Source organism: Loxodonta africana, chromosome 5 (assembly GCF_030014295.1).
Source record: "Loxodonta africana isolate mLoxAfr1 chromosome 5, mLoxAfr1.hap2, whole genome shotgun sequence".
Lineage (NCBI taxonomy): Eukaryota > Metazoa > Chordata > Mammalia > Proboscidea > Elephantidae > Loxodonta > Loxodonta africana.
This window is the reverse complement of record NC_087346.1, coordinates 603,095-624,450: the sequence shown is the minus strand read 5'-3', so window position 1 is coordinate 624,450 and position 21,356 is coordinate 603,095. Positions and strand designations below refer to the sequence as shown.

At 39.1% G+C, this 21,356-nt stretch overlaps 1 protein-coding gene across 8 annotated transcripts in view; it reads right to left on the bottom strand.

Annotated features, from left to right (window-relative positions):
• MGAT4D (MGAT4 family member D) overlaps nucleotides 1-21,356 on the bottom strand; it is a 72,248-nt gene that overhangs the window by 34,495 nt on the left and 16,397 nt on the right. For 7 of the 8 annotated variants that reach the window (XR_002785860.2, XM_023548705.2, XM_023548706.2 and 4 more), the window contains exons 2-3: nucleotides 11,989-12,147; nucleotides 5,895-6,035 (exon numbers count right to left, since the gene is read on the bottom strand). Coding sequence is in view for 7 of the 8 variants with exons in the window: in XM_023548705.2 (XP_023404473.1) it covers nucleotides 5,895-6,035; nucleotides 11,989-12,147 (300 nt within the window). In the remaining variant the exon portion in view is untranslated. The remainder of the gene's footprint in view (nucleotides 1-5,894; nucleotides 6,036-11,988; nucleotides 12,148-21,356) is intronic. The other variant, XM_064285298.1, reaches the window with a different exon arrangement.

Here is a 21,356-nt window from a genome sequence, read left to right as displayed (position 1 = left end):
TGCTATAAGCTTAAAAAAAAAAAAAAAAAGACTGGCATGGGCCCCCCTTCTTAAAAAATCCTACAATCTGATTCAGAATGAAGGGATTCTGGGGACAAAACAGGGACTTTCCCTGTGGTGGTTCTTAATTCGCAAGGAGAAACTACTTTATTATTAATAGAGGATCTTGCCACTTTTTAATTGATACAGGAGCCACTCTGCTGTTAATTCCATTTGTTTACAAAAGCCCCTGCTTGGAGTACTAAAATCTCAAAAGTATTGGGGGTCACCAATTAGGAACAAATGTTGACTTATTCCCAACCTGTTCTGATATCTCTTGATCCTATTGGAGATCTACACTTTTTTTTTTTTGCTTAATTCTGATACTTTTGTCAATCTATTGGGAAGAGATCTTTCATCCAGATGGAATTGTCATTTACAATTTAATGAAATGAGGGAAATATTATTGACTCTGCCTAATATTCCTAAGTCAACAGAGACAGGCTCTGAATTAGACAATATTCAGGAAGAAGTCATTTGCTATATGTAAGCACTTGTCATGCCTTTCCAAAATTCAACTCAGCTTAGTCCTCTCCCTTCTTACGCTTTTTTCTAGTTCCTGAAACCTTCTAGGCCACCATATCCATATATGTAGGTCAAGTTTTGTCCGCTGAATCCATAAAAATTCAAGTAGATTAAGCTTCTCCCCAAAATCCCCCAATTTCCACTGAAATTAGAAGAAAAAGAAGGACTAGCTCTCATTGTATAATATTTCCTTTCTAAAGGTTTAATTGTCCCTTGTACCCACCCTAGTAATACTCCTGTTCTTCCAGTTAAATAACCAAATATATAGGGGCTGGATATTTGTTCAAGATTTGCATGCAATCAACCATATTGTTATTCCTAGATTCCCAGTAGTTCCTAATCCTCTTTTATTGCTTTCCAATGTCCATTCATATGCAACTCATTTTATAATTGTGGATCTTTGCAGCACCTTTTTCAGTATTTCTGTGCATTCTGAAAGTCAGTATTTGCTTGGTTTTATCTGTGAAAATCATCAATTTACCTGGACTGTAATGCTCCAAGGATTTACTGAATCTCCCATCTATTTTTCTCAGATCTTGCATGTGGATTTGCAGCCTCTACAGTTTACAAACAAATTTACTTTGCTGCAATACGTTGATGATTTGCTAGTTTGCTCAACCTCCCAGTAAGCCTGCATTGACAACAGTTTAGCTTTATTAAAACATTGGGCTGTTGATAGACATAGGTTTCCAAAGAAAACTTACAGTTGGCTCAGCCTTCTGTTAAATATTTGGTCCACCTAATTTCTGCAGAAGGCATCTCTACTGATCCTAAGTGGAAATAAGTTATCTTGTCTTTCCTATACCCAAAAAAGGAAACAGCTATGGGGGGTTCTAGGACTCTGCAGCTATTGTCAAACTTGGATTCTCAATTTTTCTTTGTCGGATCAACCTTTATGCAAATATTTAAAAGGTTCTTGGCCAAATTCACTCCAAATTGCACCAGAAGATTGACAGCCAATAGTTCAATTAAAAAGGTCTTTAATGAACACAGCTGCTCTAGGTTTTCCTAATTACCACCTAGATTTTTCCCTATTTGTACACGAAATATGTGGAAACACTTTAGGTGTACTAACTAAAAAACGTGGAGGACAACAATAACCTATAGGTCATTATAGCCTACAGTTGTCCCTGTAGCCAGGAGATACCCTCCCTGTCTTAGGGCTGTGGCTGCTACTGTCAAACTAGTGGAAACTATGGCAGATGTGGTGCTGGGAAGCTTTTTAGATGTCTATGTGCCCCCATTCTCTGTCTGCCTTACTTAATGCTGTCTTGACACAGTAGCTTTCTGCCCACAGACTTACCTCCTATGAAGTTCTCCTCCTGGCTGTGTCTAACATTATACTACACTCTATGGCCTGTTTAAATTGAGCTACTCTTCTTCCCACAACTAATCAGAACAACTATCCTACACATGATTGTCTAGATTTGACTAAGCAACTTTAAACCCCTCAGAAATACTTAAAAGAGACCCCGTTAACTCATCTTGATTTAGTTTTGTTTGTGGAAGATTCCTATTTAAAACCTAATCCTACTAGTCCTCACTATCAAGCTAGATATGCTTTTACAACTTCTGCTGAAGTCCTTGAAAGTCAAGCTCTCCTTGAAGCCAACTTCAGCCCAACAAGCCAAATTACTTCCCCTCATTAGAGCTTGTAGAATCACGTCAGGAAATCTGTTAGCATTTTTAAAGATAATAGGTATGGTCTTGGAATTGCATACGATTTTGTCACATTATGGAAGCAAAGAGGATTTCTATCTTGCCCAGAAATGCCATGAAAAAATGGAGCTTTAGTAGTGGACCTTCTATATGCTCTATTAGCCCCCTCTGAAATTTGCTGTGATAAAATACAAGCTCACCAACCAAAAACAGTACTCCAAACGGAAGAAATTAGAGGTAATAATATTGCAAGATGCCTGTCACGTTATTTCTGCACTTATGATAAGTAAAGAAAGGGACTCCCCAAATATGTCTAGTGATAACTCCAACCTTCATGAATTAACTTTAGAAAAACTTTTGAAACATCAACAATTAGCCCAAACAGATGAAATTAAGGCATGAGAAAAAACAGGCTGCTACCTAGACCCTGCCACTAAGTTGTGGACTGGGCCTAATAAGAAAACTGTCTTACCCTATTGCCTGTGTGTTCCTATGACATGAGCCTTAAATGAAGGTTCTCACATGGAACAAGATAAAATGATTGAGACCTTAAAAAAAATATTAGTGGGGAAAATTTTTTTGAGGCTGCCAAACATGTTGCCACCCATTGCTCTATATTTTCCCTCACTACAATCCCAGAAAACAGCTTAAAGTCCTACCTGGACAATATTCTTTGCCTTCTGGGCCTGTGCTTGAATGGCAGCTAGATTTTTTTCAGCTTTCACCCTCAAGTGATTATAAATTTGTATTAGTAATGATCTGTTGATTTTCACAATGGGTAGAAACCTTCCCACCATCATGCTACTGCAGCCTTTGTAGCAAAGAAACTTCTTGAAAACATCATACTCACCAGCGGAACACCAAAAACTTTTTGTAGTGATCAGGGAATTCATTTCACTGGTCAGGTCATCCAAGAACTGTTGAGTTTTTCCTGTTTATCAAAAACTACATTGTCCCTACTACCCTCAGTCTTCTAGTCTAGTAGAAAGAACTAATGGAATAATAAAGACCCAAATAGCAAAGCTTTGAGAAACTTTAAATTTATCCTGCATTAAGGTCCTTCCCTTAGTTCTTTTAACTCTGAGGTCCACACCATTTGGATCTCACAAGCTTACCCCTTATGAAATAATTACTGGGAGACTTATGGTCCTTCCTTATGTTGCCTGCACAAACCCTAACATTGTTCAACTTGAATTACTGAAGTATTACCAGTCTTTATCCAAAATTCTAAAGATTGTGTTTCACATGTTAGAGAAGCCTTTGACAAACAGAAACTAGACTCCCAAAGTCTGCCTAATGTCACCCTAGGAGAATATGTATATTGGAAGAGATACCAAATAAAAGACTCGTTAGAATCTTGTTGGAAGGGACTATACTTAGTTCTCACGTGCAGCCAAATTAGAGGGAATAAAGTCTTGGATACATTTGTCATTGTTAAAAAAGGCTAAGATTCCTCTTTGGACTAGTCAACCCTCCAGAAAATTGAAGGTTACATTTAAATGCCCCTGTGGCCAGAAGCAGATGATATCTGAAGTAGACAGCTGACCCAAGACGCTGGATCAGGCCTGCAAATGCACCTTTTTATCTTTTTTCTTTTTACCCTTGCTACAGTCATACCTCTACGAATGTTTTCCTAGATTGGACAGATACTTATGATCACCATTTAAAAAGTTTTAATTGTTGGATATGTGGTGCCCTCCTAACCTCAAGTCAGCCTGGCCTTCCCTGGTGGGTCTCTCCACTACAGGGATCTGATCGGGTTGCTCTTGATCTATGGATACAAGAACAACAGAGAAATAGTTTATTAATACAGGAAATTACTATTATCGGATTTTCCATCAAAGCCAGGCCATAAGCTAACCTTTAGTCTTAATATAATCCTTACTTTACTAAATAAAGTTGCCCAACAAAAGCTAGCTTAAGAATCTTCCAAATTCACAAACAGTACTCTTTGTACCATAGGCCCATATCAACAACTGTGGGATGGATTCATCTGGCTAACTCCCCAAGCGGAGAGGCTAAGCCAAGTTACTCCCCTTTACTGGGAATAACCTAACCACACCCATATGAATAATCCAGCTGTCTACAGACCTATGGCTCCCAACTTCTGAATGTGTGTTAAGTTATAACCTTACAAGTTACTGACTGGTGTGCCGCCGACCGGCTACAATGCTCAGGTACGTATTGGGTAGCCCCTAATGGCACATTTTAGCTATGTGGAACCAACCACTGGCCCTGGCTCCTGGCTGAAACATGATGCACTCTGGACCCAAGAATATATTTTAACTGAACTCCCTTTGCCAGCTAATATACCCATATTAAGAGCTCAGTGGTCTCGGTCAGTGTTTTATTGGCTTGATCATTCAGCAGCAGTATTTGCACCTCAGGTAAGACTTGGATATATTATGGAACATGTAGAAATGTTAACCAAATACGTACACATTGCCCTCAATGACAAATTGCCCAAAAATAGCAATGATAAGAAAAGTAGCACTCCAGAACAGAATGGCCCCTGATGTTCTCACTGCAGCCCAAGGGGATACCTGTGCTGTAAGAAAACCTGATTCTGTGTCTGTATTCCTGAAAATAGTGATAATATTACACCCTATGTTAATCATATGCAATATGCAGCATCTCACCTTAACGATCCTATTCCTTCCTTAACTAAAATTATAAATTATTGGTTTTCCTCTTGGGGTGGGTGGTGGAAAAAACTGGTACTTGATTTTGGAATCTTTATATTCCTCCTTGTTTCTATTATTGTAATTATAAAACTTGTTTTCATTTAGTTCAATGCATTTTATTCATGAAATGCTGTATTTCAAAACCATTTGACCCTTCACATAAAATCATGCTGATTTCACAGGCTTTCACCAATGATTGTGTTGTTTAATCATTTCCTTTTTGTCTCCTTGGGTATGTTTCATCTTGACCGCTGTCATTCTGTCCTGATTAAGAAACGTTCCTCAAATGTGGCTGTATCCATTAAGATATTCCCCCATAAAACCTACTCATCCTGATGATGAGGCCTATGAGCTCAACAAGGTGAAGAAAATAAGTTTTATTAACAAAGTGCCTCAAGAAAATAGACAAAGTTCTTGGAGAAGAAAGGCTACTCCATCGTGGTGATCAGTGTCTCCTAGCGGAGGATTGATCAAAAGAGGAAAATGTAAAGAAAAAGTTTCAAATTGGAGGCATTCATGTCAGATGTAAGAATGACAGGGCCAACATACATTCCCAGGAAACAAAAGATTAGGATGTAGACCATTTGGGAAGAATGTGTCAGGATGTGAACGTGAACTATTTGTTTCTGGGGGAAAAAAAAAGTGACTACAATCAGTATAATGGAACCAGCTGGCACCTCTCACCTAGGTGGTAACTCACTCCTTTCTAGCCAAGAGGCTGACCTTTACATTTCAAGCTGCAGCTGATCTTATCTACAATCAGTCATTAACCCCCTACCTTTCTTTTGTTCTTTATGTATACAGACCCCTCTCTTCACTTAAACAGTGGAGTGCTCTGTATTTTTACCTAGCATTGCCCAGCTTGAGCTGTATTATTCCTCAATAGAACTCCTTTCATTTCACTCCTAACAGAGTACAAGATTTTCTTCTTTGACACATGTTCCCAAAGACCGAAATATCCATATTTAATTTTCTAAGTTTTCTTACCACCTGTTTTCCCTTTGCCAATGATTACATCAGGATAAATTCTGCCTGCTTTCCTTAGATGAGGTAAAAAAAACTTTAAGTCTTCAAATGTATCAGATGCTGTTTCATTCTTACCCAACGTACCCACTTTCTTCTCAACAACTGAAAGAAAAAAATAAGGCCACTGAGTTTACAACGATAGGGAATTTTCTCCCTCTAGCACAATTTTTTTTTAAATGAGGGATAACAAATTAATTCACAGATTAATTTATTTTTCAATATGAAAGAAATACTAGCATTAAACAGAAATTATCAAAAACATAAGGCTACAGAATGTAGCTCAGAGATTACTGATTCATCTTTACTTAATAAGTAATATTTAAATCTAGCACTGTGATCTAAACAAACCAGAGGCTAATAGAACTGTCAATTCCAAATAAAGCAAATAAAACTGAAACATACAGTAGTCTGCTCTGCTACTTTAATTAATATCAATGCATTAAATTTGTATCTTTATAACTTTGTTTTGCAGTCCCTCAACTTAATGACCCCATACCATTAATCTGAAATTGTTAGATTATTTTGCTAGTGTTTTTAATTCATTTCATGATTTTATGCCAACTAAACTAAGTTCTTCAAATATATAGGTAATAGTCCATCTCTGTTTTCTCTTCTGAGTATCAACTATTGTGCTCTGAAAAATCTGTTTTTCTGGATTATAATGGAATGGAGATAGAGTGCCTATCATAATTTATCTGCTTGAGTGAATTTATCCTGGCATTTTAATATTCTAGGTCGTGTTTTAAAAGAGGAATATATGAATAAGAGCCAGCTATAACATAACACAGTTTAATATTGGAACTTTGAGTAGGGACTGCAGTAAGAGTATGACACACAAAGATATATAATTTGAAAAGTATTGGGGGGCCACAAATAAGTATAATATCATGATTCCTATTAGTGATATTTTCTCCAACACTCCTAATATTAGTTGGTGTTTTTCATACATAAAGTTGATGCCACTGACCAAATGTTAACGGGTAACATGCTTCGGTTTCCCAAACATGGAAATACATGTTTCTGCATTTAAAAAATATTGTCTTCTGGAATTAATGGCATAAAACATGCACAAGACTGCTGGCCAAAGATAATAGAGTTATCTGCAATCATGGTACAGGGCAAAGTCAAAAGGGCCATTGAAAAATTATATTTGGCCCAACTCATTAGCAGAGCATTATGATAAATAAAAATTAAAAATGGGATTGACTTCTGGCATGACAGTGTGAGGAGCTCCACAGACCTGTACCCGGTGAAAATTATTTAAAAAAAAAAAAATTTAAAGGCTCTGGCAATGAGCCTAACAGCACACAGCAAATGAAGAAACATCCATTCAGAAAGTCTACAAAAATTTGACATAAAACCAAAAATCTGGGTATTTTAATCCAAACCTCCCTCCTTCCCCACCTTCCAGCTCAGCAAGATGGAAATTCCATCCCAGACTGGTGTAGCCAAGAACAAGGGACTTCCTCCCCAACTAGCCCCTAGTCAGAGAGCTTTCCTCCCCAAGTAGCAGGACACCAGCTTTTATTATCTTGCCTCCAGCTACCTGTTGCTGAGGCTGAGTTTTGGGATACTGAAGGAAAGAGGAGGGGCTTTCTGCCGAGCTCCACTCCTGAAATGGAGGCTCTACCTTGGGTGTGGTGTCACTAAGAATACTGGGGCCTCCATCTCCCTTGCCATAACTTTTAAGGCAGTTCTATGCCAGGAGAAACAAGCCACAAAGACCTTGAGTAACTGTCCCACCACCTTCACCAAGTGCTCATATCCTAAAATGTGGGAGTCACTCTGAGAGAAGCAAGCCATTGTCTCCACCCCCAGCTTCAAAACCCTAGCTCAGAGATTTTGTCTGGGAGGAGAATCAGGCCATAAAAAAGATAGATCTTAATCACTTCTCAAAGGAACTGACTTCATTTGCAACAAAGCTCAAGAAATTCAAGCCTGAGGGTGCTTTCAAAAACAGTGGAGGTTGTGCTAAAAGGCAATTGGGGGAAATTTTTAATTCAAAGAAGATACAGACTAAACTGTAAGCAGCTTGTCAGGACAAATACCAAACACTGACCTTGGGAATTATTCCTTCAAAGGAACCCAAATTTGACTGGATTAGTCTGGAGAGAAATTTATTGAAAACAGGTCATCACTGAAACAACAAAGCAATCAACTAGAAACTAGTGGAGCTGGATATAGTCAGGGAAAGATACATAAAGAGCCCTGCCAAAACCACTGCGTTCCCAGGGAGACTGGGCATACCCAAAGCTGTGCCTCCCTAAAAAGCAAAATCACTGTGGCAGCTGGATGGAGGTAAACGTCATTAAAATAAACCAGCCAGTCACTACAAATAAACAAATAACAGTAATGAGGGCAGGGAGGGGGGAAACCAGTACCCAGAGTTGCTACCGTGCCTTAGCTAAAATGTACAGTTTCCAACAAAAAAGTTAAAAGGTATGAAAAAAACAAAGTATGACCCATATACCAGGGAAAAGGCAGGGGACAAAAACTGCCTATGAAAGCAACCAGATTTCAGACTGAACAAAGATTTCGAAGTAGCCATTGCAAATATGTCCAAAGAACTAAAGGAAACTATGGTTAAAGAAGTAAAGGAAGGTATGATGACAATGTCCAATCAAATAAAGAATATCAATAAAGAGAAATTATTATAAAGAACCAAACTGGAGATTCTGAAGTTGAAAAGCACAAAAATTGAAATGAAAATTTAACTAGAAAAACTCAACAACAGATTTGAACTGCCAGAAAAAAGAATCAGTGAACTTAAAGACAGATGGACAGAAACTATGCAGTCCAAAGAGCAGAGAGAAAAAGAATGAGGAAAAATAAAGACAGCCGTAAAGGAATGAGAAAAAAAAAAAAATTAAATGTACCAACATATGCATAGTAGAAGTTGAAGAGAAGAGGAAAGACAAAGAAGAAGAGAAAAGTATTTGAAGAAATAATGGCTGAAAATGTTCCAGATTTGTTGAAAACATTAATCTACACATGCTGTATTGAGAGGTCTGAAACAGCATGTGATCAGATGGGAAATTGGAGCTGGCTCATGCGCCATCTAGCAGGCAAAGAAAATATCACCTCACATCATAGGTGAGCACAGATAGTCCTTGGCACAAGGTACTGGCTTAACTGCTACAGATTTCACTGGTGGTAACCTGGAAAAATGTCCTGGTGGAAGGGAATGCTGTGATAAGTGTGATAACTTGGACATTTGGAATATATAGGGGTAACAAGGCCCAGAAAGACAGTGGAGTTGGCTGGTTATAGCTAAATTGTATTGACAATCTACAGAGAGATAATGGGTCTGAGGGACATTAGACATTAGCTAATGGCTAAATATAAAATTCAGAGGGCCTCTTTGGTAATGTACAAGAAGGCCGTTATCTCCAACAGTGGAAGAACAGACACAGCTGAATGGCAGGCAGAACATCTAACTGTTAGAGTCACAGAACTCTACAGGTATTTGAATGCTCACTCAAAGCAGGGTTATTATGCTAAAGTGAAGGCCCTAATGGCAAAAACTTGGGATTCTGAAAGATAGAATGGGAACATCTAGATGGCAGCTCCAGAAGGTGTTGGCTCTATAGACCACCCTAAACCTGTTCAGTGTGCAGAGATGGTAAAACCACTAAAAGCTAGCTGCCATGCTGGAAGATTTTACAGAGGCCTCTCTCTGGCCAGGTAACAGGCAACCCCGTTAGGATTAAACCCATTTACGATTAAAGCCCATTAGGATTCAAGCCCACCATAACCTGGCTAAGAAAGTGCTGAGTCTGATAAGGGAGAAAAGAGACAATATACCAAAAAGAGTTGCAAGACTTGGCTAGTGTTTACTAGGAAGAGCCAGAGGAGCATAACCAATATTGCATTTTGAGGGCTCTTGATAAAAGGGCATGGGATGAAAGACTAGATAATCAAGAATTCGTTGACTTGAAAGGACTTCCCCAGGGGATGGGACAAACTTGCTGCTAGGGTGGCTTCCAGAAGTCTAGAAAAAATAACGGACAGTGCTCACTGAAGTGGAAAAACCTGAGTAGCCGTGGCAGACTGGAGTGGAAAAAGTAAAGAGGCTAAAGGTGGTGATCATGCTGGAACATATACATTATGTAAGGCCAGAATTCCTACCGGTGTCAAAAACTGTGAAGGGTCTAGAATTTATTTGCAAGCCAACAAGTTAGACTACAAGAGTTTCATGGATGCTGCCAGAAGACTCCGGGGTCAAGAGACAAAGATTTTATTACTTATAGCACAGAAAGCAACATGAGATTCATGCTTGTGTTGGCTCTTTCCCCGACCCCAAACCCACAGGGCACTGCAGAAAGGCCCATGTAGATGCTGCACATCCAGTGAGTTTGCATCACAGCTGAAGAATCACGAGTTTAAGGAATTCAAGTCTTTTTTAATAAGCTGCAAGCAAGCTCGTCTAACCTGTGCACTAGACGGAGACTTTATCTTGATCTCCCAAGGTTGTTTGCTATACCAAAAGAAATTTGAAAAAATATAATCTAGACCAACAGCAGAGTGTCTCTACTCCCAAGATATGCAGAAATGGGCAAACCATGGAGAACTATCTCCCAACAATAACTACCCCTAGTTCCTATGTTGTCTTGGCTTCCGTCAAATTTTCCCGTGTATATACCACTCCATCAACCATTTAAATATTAAGGTGCAAGATGAGCCCAATCTAAAGTATTGAATTCAACCATCCTTCCCAGCCACAAACTGGAAGAAAAGATTTCCAAATTAGATACTCACCTGATATGTATACAGAATATATATATATATATATATTCAACAATAAGAAAATAACCCAATAAATTTGGCAATAAATAAAAACAGGCAAAGTATTCGAACAGATATTTCACCAAAAAGATATACAGATGGCAAATAAGCACATGAAAACTGTCCAATATCATCTGTGATTAAAGAAACATAAAGCTACAGAATCCTCTGACTTTTGGATGGCTAAGATAAACTGGAGTGACTGGAACACTCATACATTACGAGGGGGAAATGCAAAATATACAGCCAATCTGGAAGACAGAATGGCACTGTCTCATAAAGTTAAACGTACACTTAACATATAACCATCAGTCCTACTTCTAGGTATTTCTCCTAAAGAAATGAAAACTTCTCTTCATGCAAAAAACCCGTACATGGTTGTTTACAGCAACATTATTTGCAATCGCCAAAATCTGGAAACAACCCCAATGCCCTTCAGTGGGCAAATGGATAAACAAACTGCGTCCATTGTACAGTCGATCCACACCACTCAGCAATAGAAAGAGAACAAACAATTGGTCATGCAACAACTTGGATGAATCTCAAATGCATTATGCTAAGTCAAAGAAGCCAGTCTCCAACAATTACAAACTGAATGAATCCATTTATAAGACATTCAGGAAAAGGCAAAGCTATAGAACACAGAACTAATCAATCAGTAGTTGTCAGGGGTTGAGACTTTGGGGGTGTTAGACTAAAAAGGGACAGCACAAGACAGGATATTTTATCCTGGAGAAACATTCAGCCACTGAAGGTTTATAGACGGGACAGTGGAGCCTTCACTTTGTCTACAGTGAAAATAGTTAGGTTGGGACAAGACTAGAAACAGAAAAATTAAGAGTATTTTAGTAGTCGTTAAGATGAGGCATGAAGCTGGCCTGATAAGTGTAGCGCAGATGGTGATGGAAAGTTATGGACAGATTTGTGACGTATATAGGATGATGAATCAGTGGGATTGCTCATTGAGTGGCATGGAAGTATGCAAGTGGGAGAAGGAGGACTCAGAGATTGTGCGCCCAGTGGATGGATCGCTGATGGTGCTGCAAGTCACAGAGAGAGAATACAGGAAGACCATTCTGAGGTAGAGATAAGGGGAAGCATAACAGTGACGTCTCTTACCTGATTTTTCGTGTCTCACAATAAAAAAAACCAGTACTTATTTAGATGTGTTTACTGGGAGGCAATAGCCCTAAAATCACAAGGCATAAAATCTAAATTTCCATATACAAAACATAAAACTACCACGGCATAAACGCAAATGCACACGAACCAAAGTTTCTTGATAGATTTTCGTTCTGTGTCATTTCATGCTTCACTTTATTTAAGACTTTCATCATCTCTTGGCTATTATTTTCAGTTTTGTTTTTTAAACGTTGCATATTTTCCTTAAACTCCAAAACATGGCTTTTACAATTAATTAATTGATTACCTGCAAAGAAAACATATACGTATATGTTCATATGTGCAGCAACAGTATCATGCAATTTTCTATAATAAATAACAAAATTATAAAATATAGCTTCTAATAGCTATATACACATAACACTATATATATATATTCTCACATATATAAGTGCTATATACATATTGTGTGTGTGTATATGTGTGTACACACACACATATACATAAAAATGAAAGACTGGAAAGACAAACTGAATGTTAAAAATAGTAATATATGGAAGGCAGAATTATCAATGGTTTTTTGCTTTATTTGTGCTTTTCTGTTTTCCAAATTTTCCATTTTTTGCATCTATTAGATTTATAATTGTTGTTGTTTTTGTTAGGTCCCATCAAGTCGGTACTGACTTATAGCAACCCTATGTACAACAGCACGAAACACTGCCCAGTCCTGCACCATCCTTGCAATCCTTGCTATGTTTGAGCCCATTGTTGCAGCTACTGTGTCAATCCATCTCATTGAAGGTCTTTCACTTTTTCTCTGACCCTCTACTTTACCAAACATGATCTCCTTTTCAAGGCACATATCCTTCCTGATAACATGTCCGAAGTGGATGAGACAAAATCTCACCATCCTTGCTTATAAAAAGCATTCTGGCTGTACTTCTTCCAAGACAGAGGGAAACCCATTGGCCCAAAAATTTCTCTTCTAAGAATTAATCTTAAGAAAACAGCCAAGAATATATACACAGATTTGGCTCTAAGGATGTTCGACATAGGCAGTGTTATTTATCATTGTACCTTCCCAACAATAGGAAATTTGCTAAATAAATTATAGAATATCCTTTCGAGGATCCTGGTGGCTCTGGTGCCAAATGGCATATAATTAAATCCCAGTTTTGCTACTTAATATTTGTGTGTCCTTGGGCAAGCTGCTTAACTATTTCTTCTTCTATAGATACACAAGGATAGCTGCCCCAGAGTTTTCTTGGAGATGTAATGTAATGATGCACATAAACCACGTGGCAAAGCACATGGAAAATATTTTGGCAAGTGTCTCTTTACTCCTTTATCACTGGACTATTATGAAGTTATGAAGAACCATGTTGTAAAATAGTATTTAATGTTGTAAAAGCAATTTTCTGCTAAAAAATTACATGAAAAATAATTTCATTTTTACAAAACAGTACATATACATACAGCAGAAATGATGAAGTAAGTGTACAAGTTTCTATTTTGTTAAAATATAATCTTTGATGTAATTTTTATTGTTTATTTTTAAAAATTATTTTGTTTCTCATATTGTGTTATATTGCTTCTGGAATTAGAAAAAGTATTAAAAATAAAAAATCAGACATCTGTTATTTGCCAAATACTCTGTGTCAATGGAAATACAAAAATTAAAAACGTATGGTAGGTTCCTGCTTTTGAGAAGCTTATAGGCTAATTGGTTGTTGTTGTTGTTAGACACTGTTGAGTTGCCTCCAATTCATGGCGATTTCATATACAAAAGAATGAAATGCTGTCTGGTACTGCATCCTTCCTGAGATCACTGGTACGTTTGAGGCCATTGGCTAACTGGTAGGACTAATTTAACGGATAAGTTAAGGCAATGTAATATGGTCAGTGTTATAGACTCCCTTCCCCTTGAGTTTTAACTGATTAATAACAGATATAGGGTTGCTATGGGTTGGAATCGACTCGACGACAGTGGGTTGGCTATAGGGTGCTCAGCTGCTAATGGAAAGGTTGACAGTTCAAACTTACCAAGTGGCTCTGCAGGAGAAAGACCCAGTGATCTGCTTCCGCATAAAGATTACAGCCCAGAGAAACCCGTGGGCAGTTCTGCCCTGTCACGTAGGGTCACTATGGGTTAGAATCAACTTGACGATATCTAACAACAACACAAGTAATCCCAGCCCAAAATGGGGGCTTTCAGCCTTATTCGGGGCTTCTTATTAACGAATGTATAACAGAGTGCACTCAAATATCCTATCTCCCCCTCAAGTTCTACCTCCACCCCATTGTTGAAAGAGAGGCTGGACAACAGTGGGGACATATTCACAGATGGGATGCTTGCCATATGTGCTACTACTTTGGAGGAAGAAGTAAAGAGGGGGCCCTGGCCCTTCTTTCAGAGAGTACATAAATCAGAGACTACAAAGAGCCAGAGATGGCCCAAGTCGTCCCCTTGTAAACATGGCTTTATGGAATTCAGGTCTGACCAATCTCACCAGTCAGATGACTCTCTGTTTCTTATGACAGAAGTAATGCGATAGTAAGAGAAATTCCAAGTGTTCACCCCAAAAATGCCCTCTCAGGGAGAATAAAATGAGAATAGCTCTTGAAATAAATGCAGAATTAAGGTTCACTTCTGGCTTCTAAATGACAATGTTATGCAAAGAAAAGAGAAACCTAGGCAGGCTGGGAGGAGAGACGAGGGAAGTCAGAGAAAGAACCTGGAGGATGATACCTGAGCAGCCTCTTGAAAGGGCAAGCGTTGTAGGACAACCAAGAAAGCAAGGAAAGGTACTCTGGTCCCACAGAGCGGAAAAGGAAGAAAAGCCAGCTGCCGTCGAGTCAATTCCAACTCATGGCAACTCCGTCTGTATCAGGGTAGAACTAAGATCTACAGGGTTTCAAGGGCTGTGATCTTTCAGAAGTAGGTCACCAGGCCTTTCTTCCGAGGAGCTGCTGGGTTAATTCAAACCACCATCCGTTCTGTTGGTAGCTGTTAGGAATTGAACTGTGTCCTTCAAAAATGTGTTGTAAATCCTAACCTCTGTGTGGTTACGGGAAACTCTGGTGGTGTAGTGTTTAAGAGTTTGGGTGCTAACCAAATGGTCAGCAGTTTGAATCCACCAGGCGCTCTTTGGAAACCCTATGGAGCAGTTCTACTCTGTCCTGTAAGGTCTCTATGAGTCGGAATCGACTCGACAGAAACGGGTTTGGTTTTTTATCTGGTTATAATCCCATTTGGGAATGGGCTGTCTTTGTTATTGTAATGAGGCAGCGTTAGTGTAGGGTGTGTCTGAAATCAGTCTCTTTTGATCTATAAAAGAGATTAGACAAGGAAGCAAGCAGGCAGAGAGGGAGGAAGAGCGATGCCAAACACATGAAGATCACTCAGGAGCAAAAGCTCAGAAGAGACAGGACCTTCTCCAAGAGCCAACACAGAAAGAAAGTCTTCCCCTAAAGCCAGCGCCCTGAATTCAGACTTCTAGCCTCTAAACTGTGAGAAAATAGATGTTAAAGTCACCCATTTGTGGTATTTCTGTTATAGCAGCACTAGACAACTAAGACAGCACGGAGAGCTTAACTGTTTGTGCCACCGAGGGCCAACCAGAGAGATATTAAAAAACATGGTCTCTACAAAACTACAAGCCATTCAGTATTTCAGGGGCAATATGGGGAAAATTCAGAGATGGTGTTAAAATAGTCTGGTTTTACTGATCTTTTTGATATACTATGGTAAGAATCTTAAACTTTTTCCTATAGATCAGTGTTTCTCAAACTTTTTGATTAAAAAACCTCTAATGGCAGTGAAATTGAATAAAAGAGATGCATGTAGAGGCCTGCCACAATCATGAAATTTCTTTGAAGATTCTTTAATACGTGTGAAAATTTTGTAGTCCATTCCATAGTATGTATTTGTTTTAATATAAAGGTAATGGAGCCCCTCAAATAATAATTTTTTTCCAAGTGACTTTCTATACATCTTGGAACACCACTGCAGACCATCATGGGACACCTTTCCAACTGAGAAGTATGACTGAAGACTATTAAGTGCAACATGGTGAAACGTGTATTTTGGAAAGATCTTTCCAGTGGCCTTACAGAAGATTATTTGAGGATGGCAAAAATAAGTTAGAGAAACCACCAGTTATGAACCTACAGTATTAATAATTTTAAGTGAGAGATGATAAAAGACTAAAACAGATGAAAGGATCAAGAAATAGGGAATGAGCAAGAGAAATTAAATACCTGTAAGCTCTTATCAGACAGACTTAGTAACTGTGAGAGAGGAGGCTAGAATCACTACTAGGTTTCTTACATGACTACTAGTTTTCTAACCTGATTGTCAGTCTGGATCAGAGAAACAAAAAGGAGTGGGTCAAATGTGGTCATGGTGCTTATGAGACACTCAAATATGTATATAGCCAATATCTGGCTAGATGAGTTTCAAGTTCAAAGAAGAGATTAGGGCTAGAATTATAGATCTGAGAGTAAAAATTTTGAGGGCCACTTATAAAATGGAGGGAGAAAATGTAGTGATAAAAATACTATTTCCAGTCTTATTTCCTGCTGTTTCCTTGGCTCACACAGGGTGCCTAAGTGTCTAGTTCTCAGAGGTCTTGAATCCCTGGCCACAGCAGAAATAACCCCTGCTGAAAGAACTATATAGCCATCTTTGATCTTTCCCTTCTCAGACAGGCCAATTTGGAACAAAACTTATGTCTTGCCTGAGCTAACTTACTGAAGATAGAAAACAGCCAGTAAGCTGTAACATCCTGGTATTTCTCTACCAAGCTTCAGTGGATCATCTACCCCAAGATACAACAAAAGGGAAAGTTAAACCCATTGCTTCACTAGTGGCCAACAAGATCTTTTGTCTTCTCTCCCTTGATTGGATGGATCCTCACTGTCCCAGTCACCCACCCAAACTTACCTAGATTCATCTCTAAGGTCTGTCACTAGCAACCCCCCATTTCCAGGTACTAGCCATTTAGTCCCCCAGATGCAACACAATTTCATGTTATATGATTCATCCCTCCAACAGGGATTCCCATCAATAGGGTCTTCACACAAAGAAGGAGATTTGGGCATTGAGGATAGTTGGGCTTGCTGAAACCAGGCGGCAGCGTTTAAGGAAAGACTCGACAGGTTGTCTAGTCATTACAGACTAGGGATTTAAGACAGTTTTCCAGCACTGGGTGCTGGGTCACATCCATGTGCAAAATTCTTGACCTGCTACAGCAGAGTCATCGTACCTCAAGATCCTCTACCTTCAGGCTTTGCCACTGAGTGAGTGGTGACACAAGACAGTTTCCTACCTTAATCCACATCCAGAGAAAGGACAACCAAAGTGAAAGTGCACTTCTAGATCCAAGCCACACTTTAAGCCTCCCACACCAATCGCTCAGTTAGGAAAAGATGGAGGATTTGATCTTCTGGGTTAATTTTTTTCAGCAGCCCCTCGAAGGTCTCCTAATATGAGCCCCAGAGCTGAGTCATTCCAGCTGAAGCACTAGCAGGTAGACCTTCAGGCTGGTCAGTTTATTTATTGGCAGTTTGTGGTGGCCATCACTCTCCTCACAGTGCTATCCCGGGAATTTCGCATATTCTGTACAGATAGAAGGACCTGGCTATTGCAGAGAGATAGATAGTGGGGCGTGAAGAATAAAAGCAACTTTCTATACCTCTCTGAGACACTGTAAATCCAGCATGTTCATAATTCATTTACAATTGCAAATAAAGCCTAAGAGTTTTTCTTTGGGAAGTAATTCTCTTCTCACAGACTTCCACCTACATCTCACTAGCCAAAACTTGTCACGTGGCCATCCAATCCATTCACTCAACAAATATTTATAGAGCTTAATACTATATTACAGGTGATGGAGATATAGTAATGAGCAAAACAGAACCTTCTGCCCTCTTAGAGCTTACATTCTACCGAATGGAAACAGGCAACTAAATAAAAATGAATATGTCGAATCATACACCTAATTAGAGGATGATAAAACCAAAGCAAACCTGTTGCTGTTGAGTTGATTCCGACTCAGAGTGACCCTACAAGACAGAGCAGAACTGCCCCACAGGGTTTCCAAGGAGCGCCTGGTGGATTTGAACTGCCAGCCTTTTGGCTAGCAGCCATAGCTCTTAATCACTATGCCACCAGGGTTTCCTAGAGGATGATAAGTACAAGAAAGAATATAAAGCAGGAGAAAAAGGATATGGAGTACTGATGATGGGGGAGATAATAATTTTAAACAGAGTAGTCTGGGAAGGCTTTTTTAAAAGAAGATAGCATCTGAACAAAGGCCAGAACTAGTTGTAAGAGGCAATGTTGCAACTCACTAGGGAAAGGTTATTTTAGACAGGAAGAACGGCAAGTGCAAGAGCCCTGAGGCATGGGCAGGCTCATCATTTTCAGAAACAGTATAGAGACCAGTGTGGTTGAAGTACAATGAGTGAGGGGAAGAATAGTAGGAGATGAAGTTAAAAAGTTATCTTTGTAAGAATGCCAGCTTTTACTCTAGGCAAAATGGGGAGTCAGTGACGATTATGAGAACAGAGTAACATGATTTGACTTACTTTTCAACAACAGGCTGCTGCTCACTGCTGTGTGAAGAACAGACTATAAGGGAAACAAAGACTGAAGGAGATAGATCAGGAGAGAGATGATGGTGGCTGCAAATCAGGATGGTAGTGGACTAAGTGGTGAGAAATGGTTTAATTCCAGATATGTTTTGAAGCTAGAGACGATAGGATTTGCTGACAGATTGGCTATGGGATGTGAACAAAATGAGGAGCCAGTGATGCCCTGAGCAACTGGAAAGCGGAGGAGTCATTCATTGAGACGAAGACGACTAGAAGCAAATTTTGGGGGGAATATCAGGAGTTGGTTTGGAATCCATTAAATTTAAACCGATTTTACATCTAGGTAGAAATATTAAGTAGGCAGCTGCATATGTAAGTCTGGGCCACAGAGCATTGGTTGACCTGGACATATGTATGTAGAGAGGCCTGTGTTTAGATATAGGAGATCACTAGGCAAATGAAGATGAATAGAGAAGAGAGAAGGTCCAAAAACTAAATCCTGGGACATTCCACGTTATAGGTCAGAAAAATGAGAAAAAGCCCGAAAGGAGACTGAGACAGAGTGGCCAGTGAGGTAGGGGGAAGCTGAAGAGCGTGTGGAGTCCGGGAAACCAAGAAGGTGTTTCAAGGAAAAGAGGGGGATCAACTGCCAACTAATGTTGAATGCGACATGGAACATGAGGCCTGAGAATGCACCAGGGGATTTGGTGATTTGCAAGTCACTGTTGGCCTTGGTTTTTGTGGACTGATGTTGGTGAAAAAGGAATTGGTGTGAGTTCAAGAGAGAACAGGAGGAAAGAAATTAGAGACAAGAAGTCTGGATAACTATTATTAGTTGTGCAAGAGCAGGAAATTGAAGTAGGAAAATGGGGCGGTAACTAGAGTGGGGAGTGAAGACAAGAGAGTTTCATTTTACTTTTTAAGTTGGAAGAAAAAGAGCATGGTTATATGCTGTGGGCATAATACAGGAAAGAGTGAAAAATTGAAGATATAGTTGAAGGCAGGCAGGAGGGGATGGGATCTAGTACACAAGTAGAAGGGCTGCATTCAGCCAAAAGCAGGTACAGCTGCAGCCATAATAACAGGACAGAAGACAGAGCAAATAGGCACTTATTCCAGAATGTGGGTGGAATTTGTAATGAAACTTTTGGAAGAGCTATGTTCTTATGGCTTCTGTTTCTCAGAGAGATAGGAAGCATAGTCATCAGCCAAGAGTGAGGGTAGGGAGGCGCAGGTATTACTACAAGTACACGGAGCTTCCTCTTGAATTGGCTAAGGTCTTGGAAATCAAGTAACTCCAGCTAATACATTGCTGCCAGAAACAAAATTGAAACTTTGTAACTAGAAAAGAGATCGGCTACTAGACAGGCAACCAATGGAGCTTGCCCTAGTCAGGGAGGTTAAGAGCACAAAGAAGTGAAGAGCATAGGTAGGATGTGTGTGTCTGTGTGTGTGTGTTAGAGCAGAGGCTGGAAAGACGTAGAGATATGACAGCGAGGGTGCTCCTGAGAAATGAGATTGTAGCAACTACTGGTTTTCCAGCTGTCTTTAATAAGCCAGCCAGATCCTGGTTCTGGGTGCCTTAGTATAGCTTGTAGGGCTAAGGGAAGCATGGTAAAACAGCAGGAGCCAGGTGAACAATTAAAACAAAAAAACTATGCAATCAAGTAATTTTATACCTAGGTAAGTTATTATTCACGTGTAAAAGCAATGGGAAAACATTTCACAAAATGTAAAAAGAGTGCTTATATGTACCGTTCCTTAAAAAATGTACTCAAAATAATTGTCTTCCAAATAACTGAGGGGGAATTTAAAATAAAGAAATGAAGAACGAGGAAGTTGTGGTATAAATGTGTTGGAGGACACATAAAACCCTGTTAAGTAGTGAAGTAAATGTAAACACTGAAAAATGGTTACAAAATCAGTTATAAAGCCAAAAACAATTTGAAATTTAAGATGTACATGGTAAAGAAAACTGTAAAAAAATAAATAAATAAAACAAGTATCTTATTCTGTAATTCTAAAGAAGCAAGGTCCAGTAAGGACAAGGGTAAATGAAGTGATGGAAATAAAAGTATGCTAAATTATTAGATTTAACTAGGAAGTACTAGAAATCTTATTTTTATTGCTATTGCTTTGATCATTAATGTTGTTGTTGTTAGGTGCCATTAGTTGGCTCTGACTCAGAGTGACTCTATATATAACGGAACCAGACTTTGCCCAGTTCTGTGCCATCCTCAAAATTGTTGCTGTTTGAGCCCACTGTTGCAGCAATTGTATCAATCCATCTCATTGAGGATTTTCCTCTTTTTTTGCTAACCCTCTGCTTTACCAAGCATGATGGTAAACTAGACTGGTTCCTCCTGATAAAATGTCCAAAGTAAGTCTCACCATCCTCACTTTTAAGGAGCATTCTGGCTACACTTTCAAGACAGATTTGTTTGTTCTTCTGGTAGTCTATAGTATATTCAATATTCTTCACTAACCCCATAATTCAAATGCGTCAATTCTTCGGTCTTCCTTTTTCATTGTCCAGCTTTCACATGAATATGAGACAACTGAAAATATCATGGCCTGGGTCAGGCACATCTTAGTCACTAAAGTGACACCTTTGCTTTTTAAGATTTTAAAGAGGTCTTTGATCATTAATAGTTACAGAAATGTAGGCTCAAGTCTGTAGTCAATATGCTCACACAGCTTCTCCCTGGTTGTTGCTATTCACTAATTTCCTGGTCTGTACACCAGAATGAAGAGAATAGGCTCAGAGATTCTAGGAAACTCAAGGGAATAGAGATTTAGTTGGAGGATTTGAAGGATCACAAAAAGAACAGTAGAAAGGTAGAGGGTCAATTGTTTTCTTTAATCACTCTTGTGTGGCTCTCATCTCTCTTCACCCTTTTTTCTCTTTCTTTCATCCAT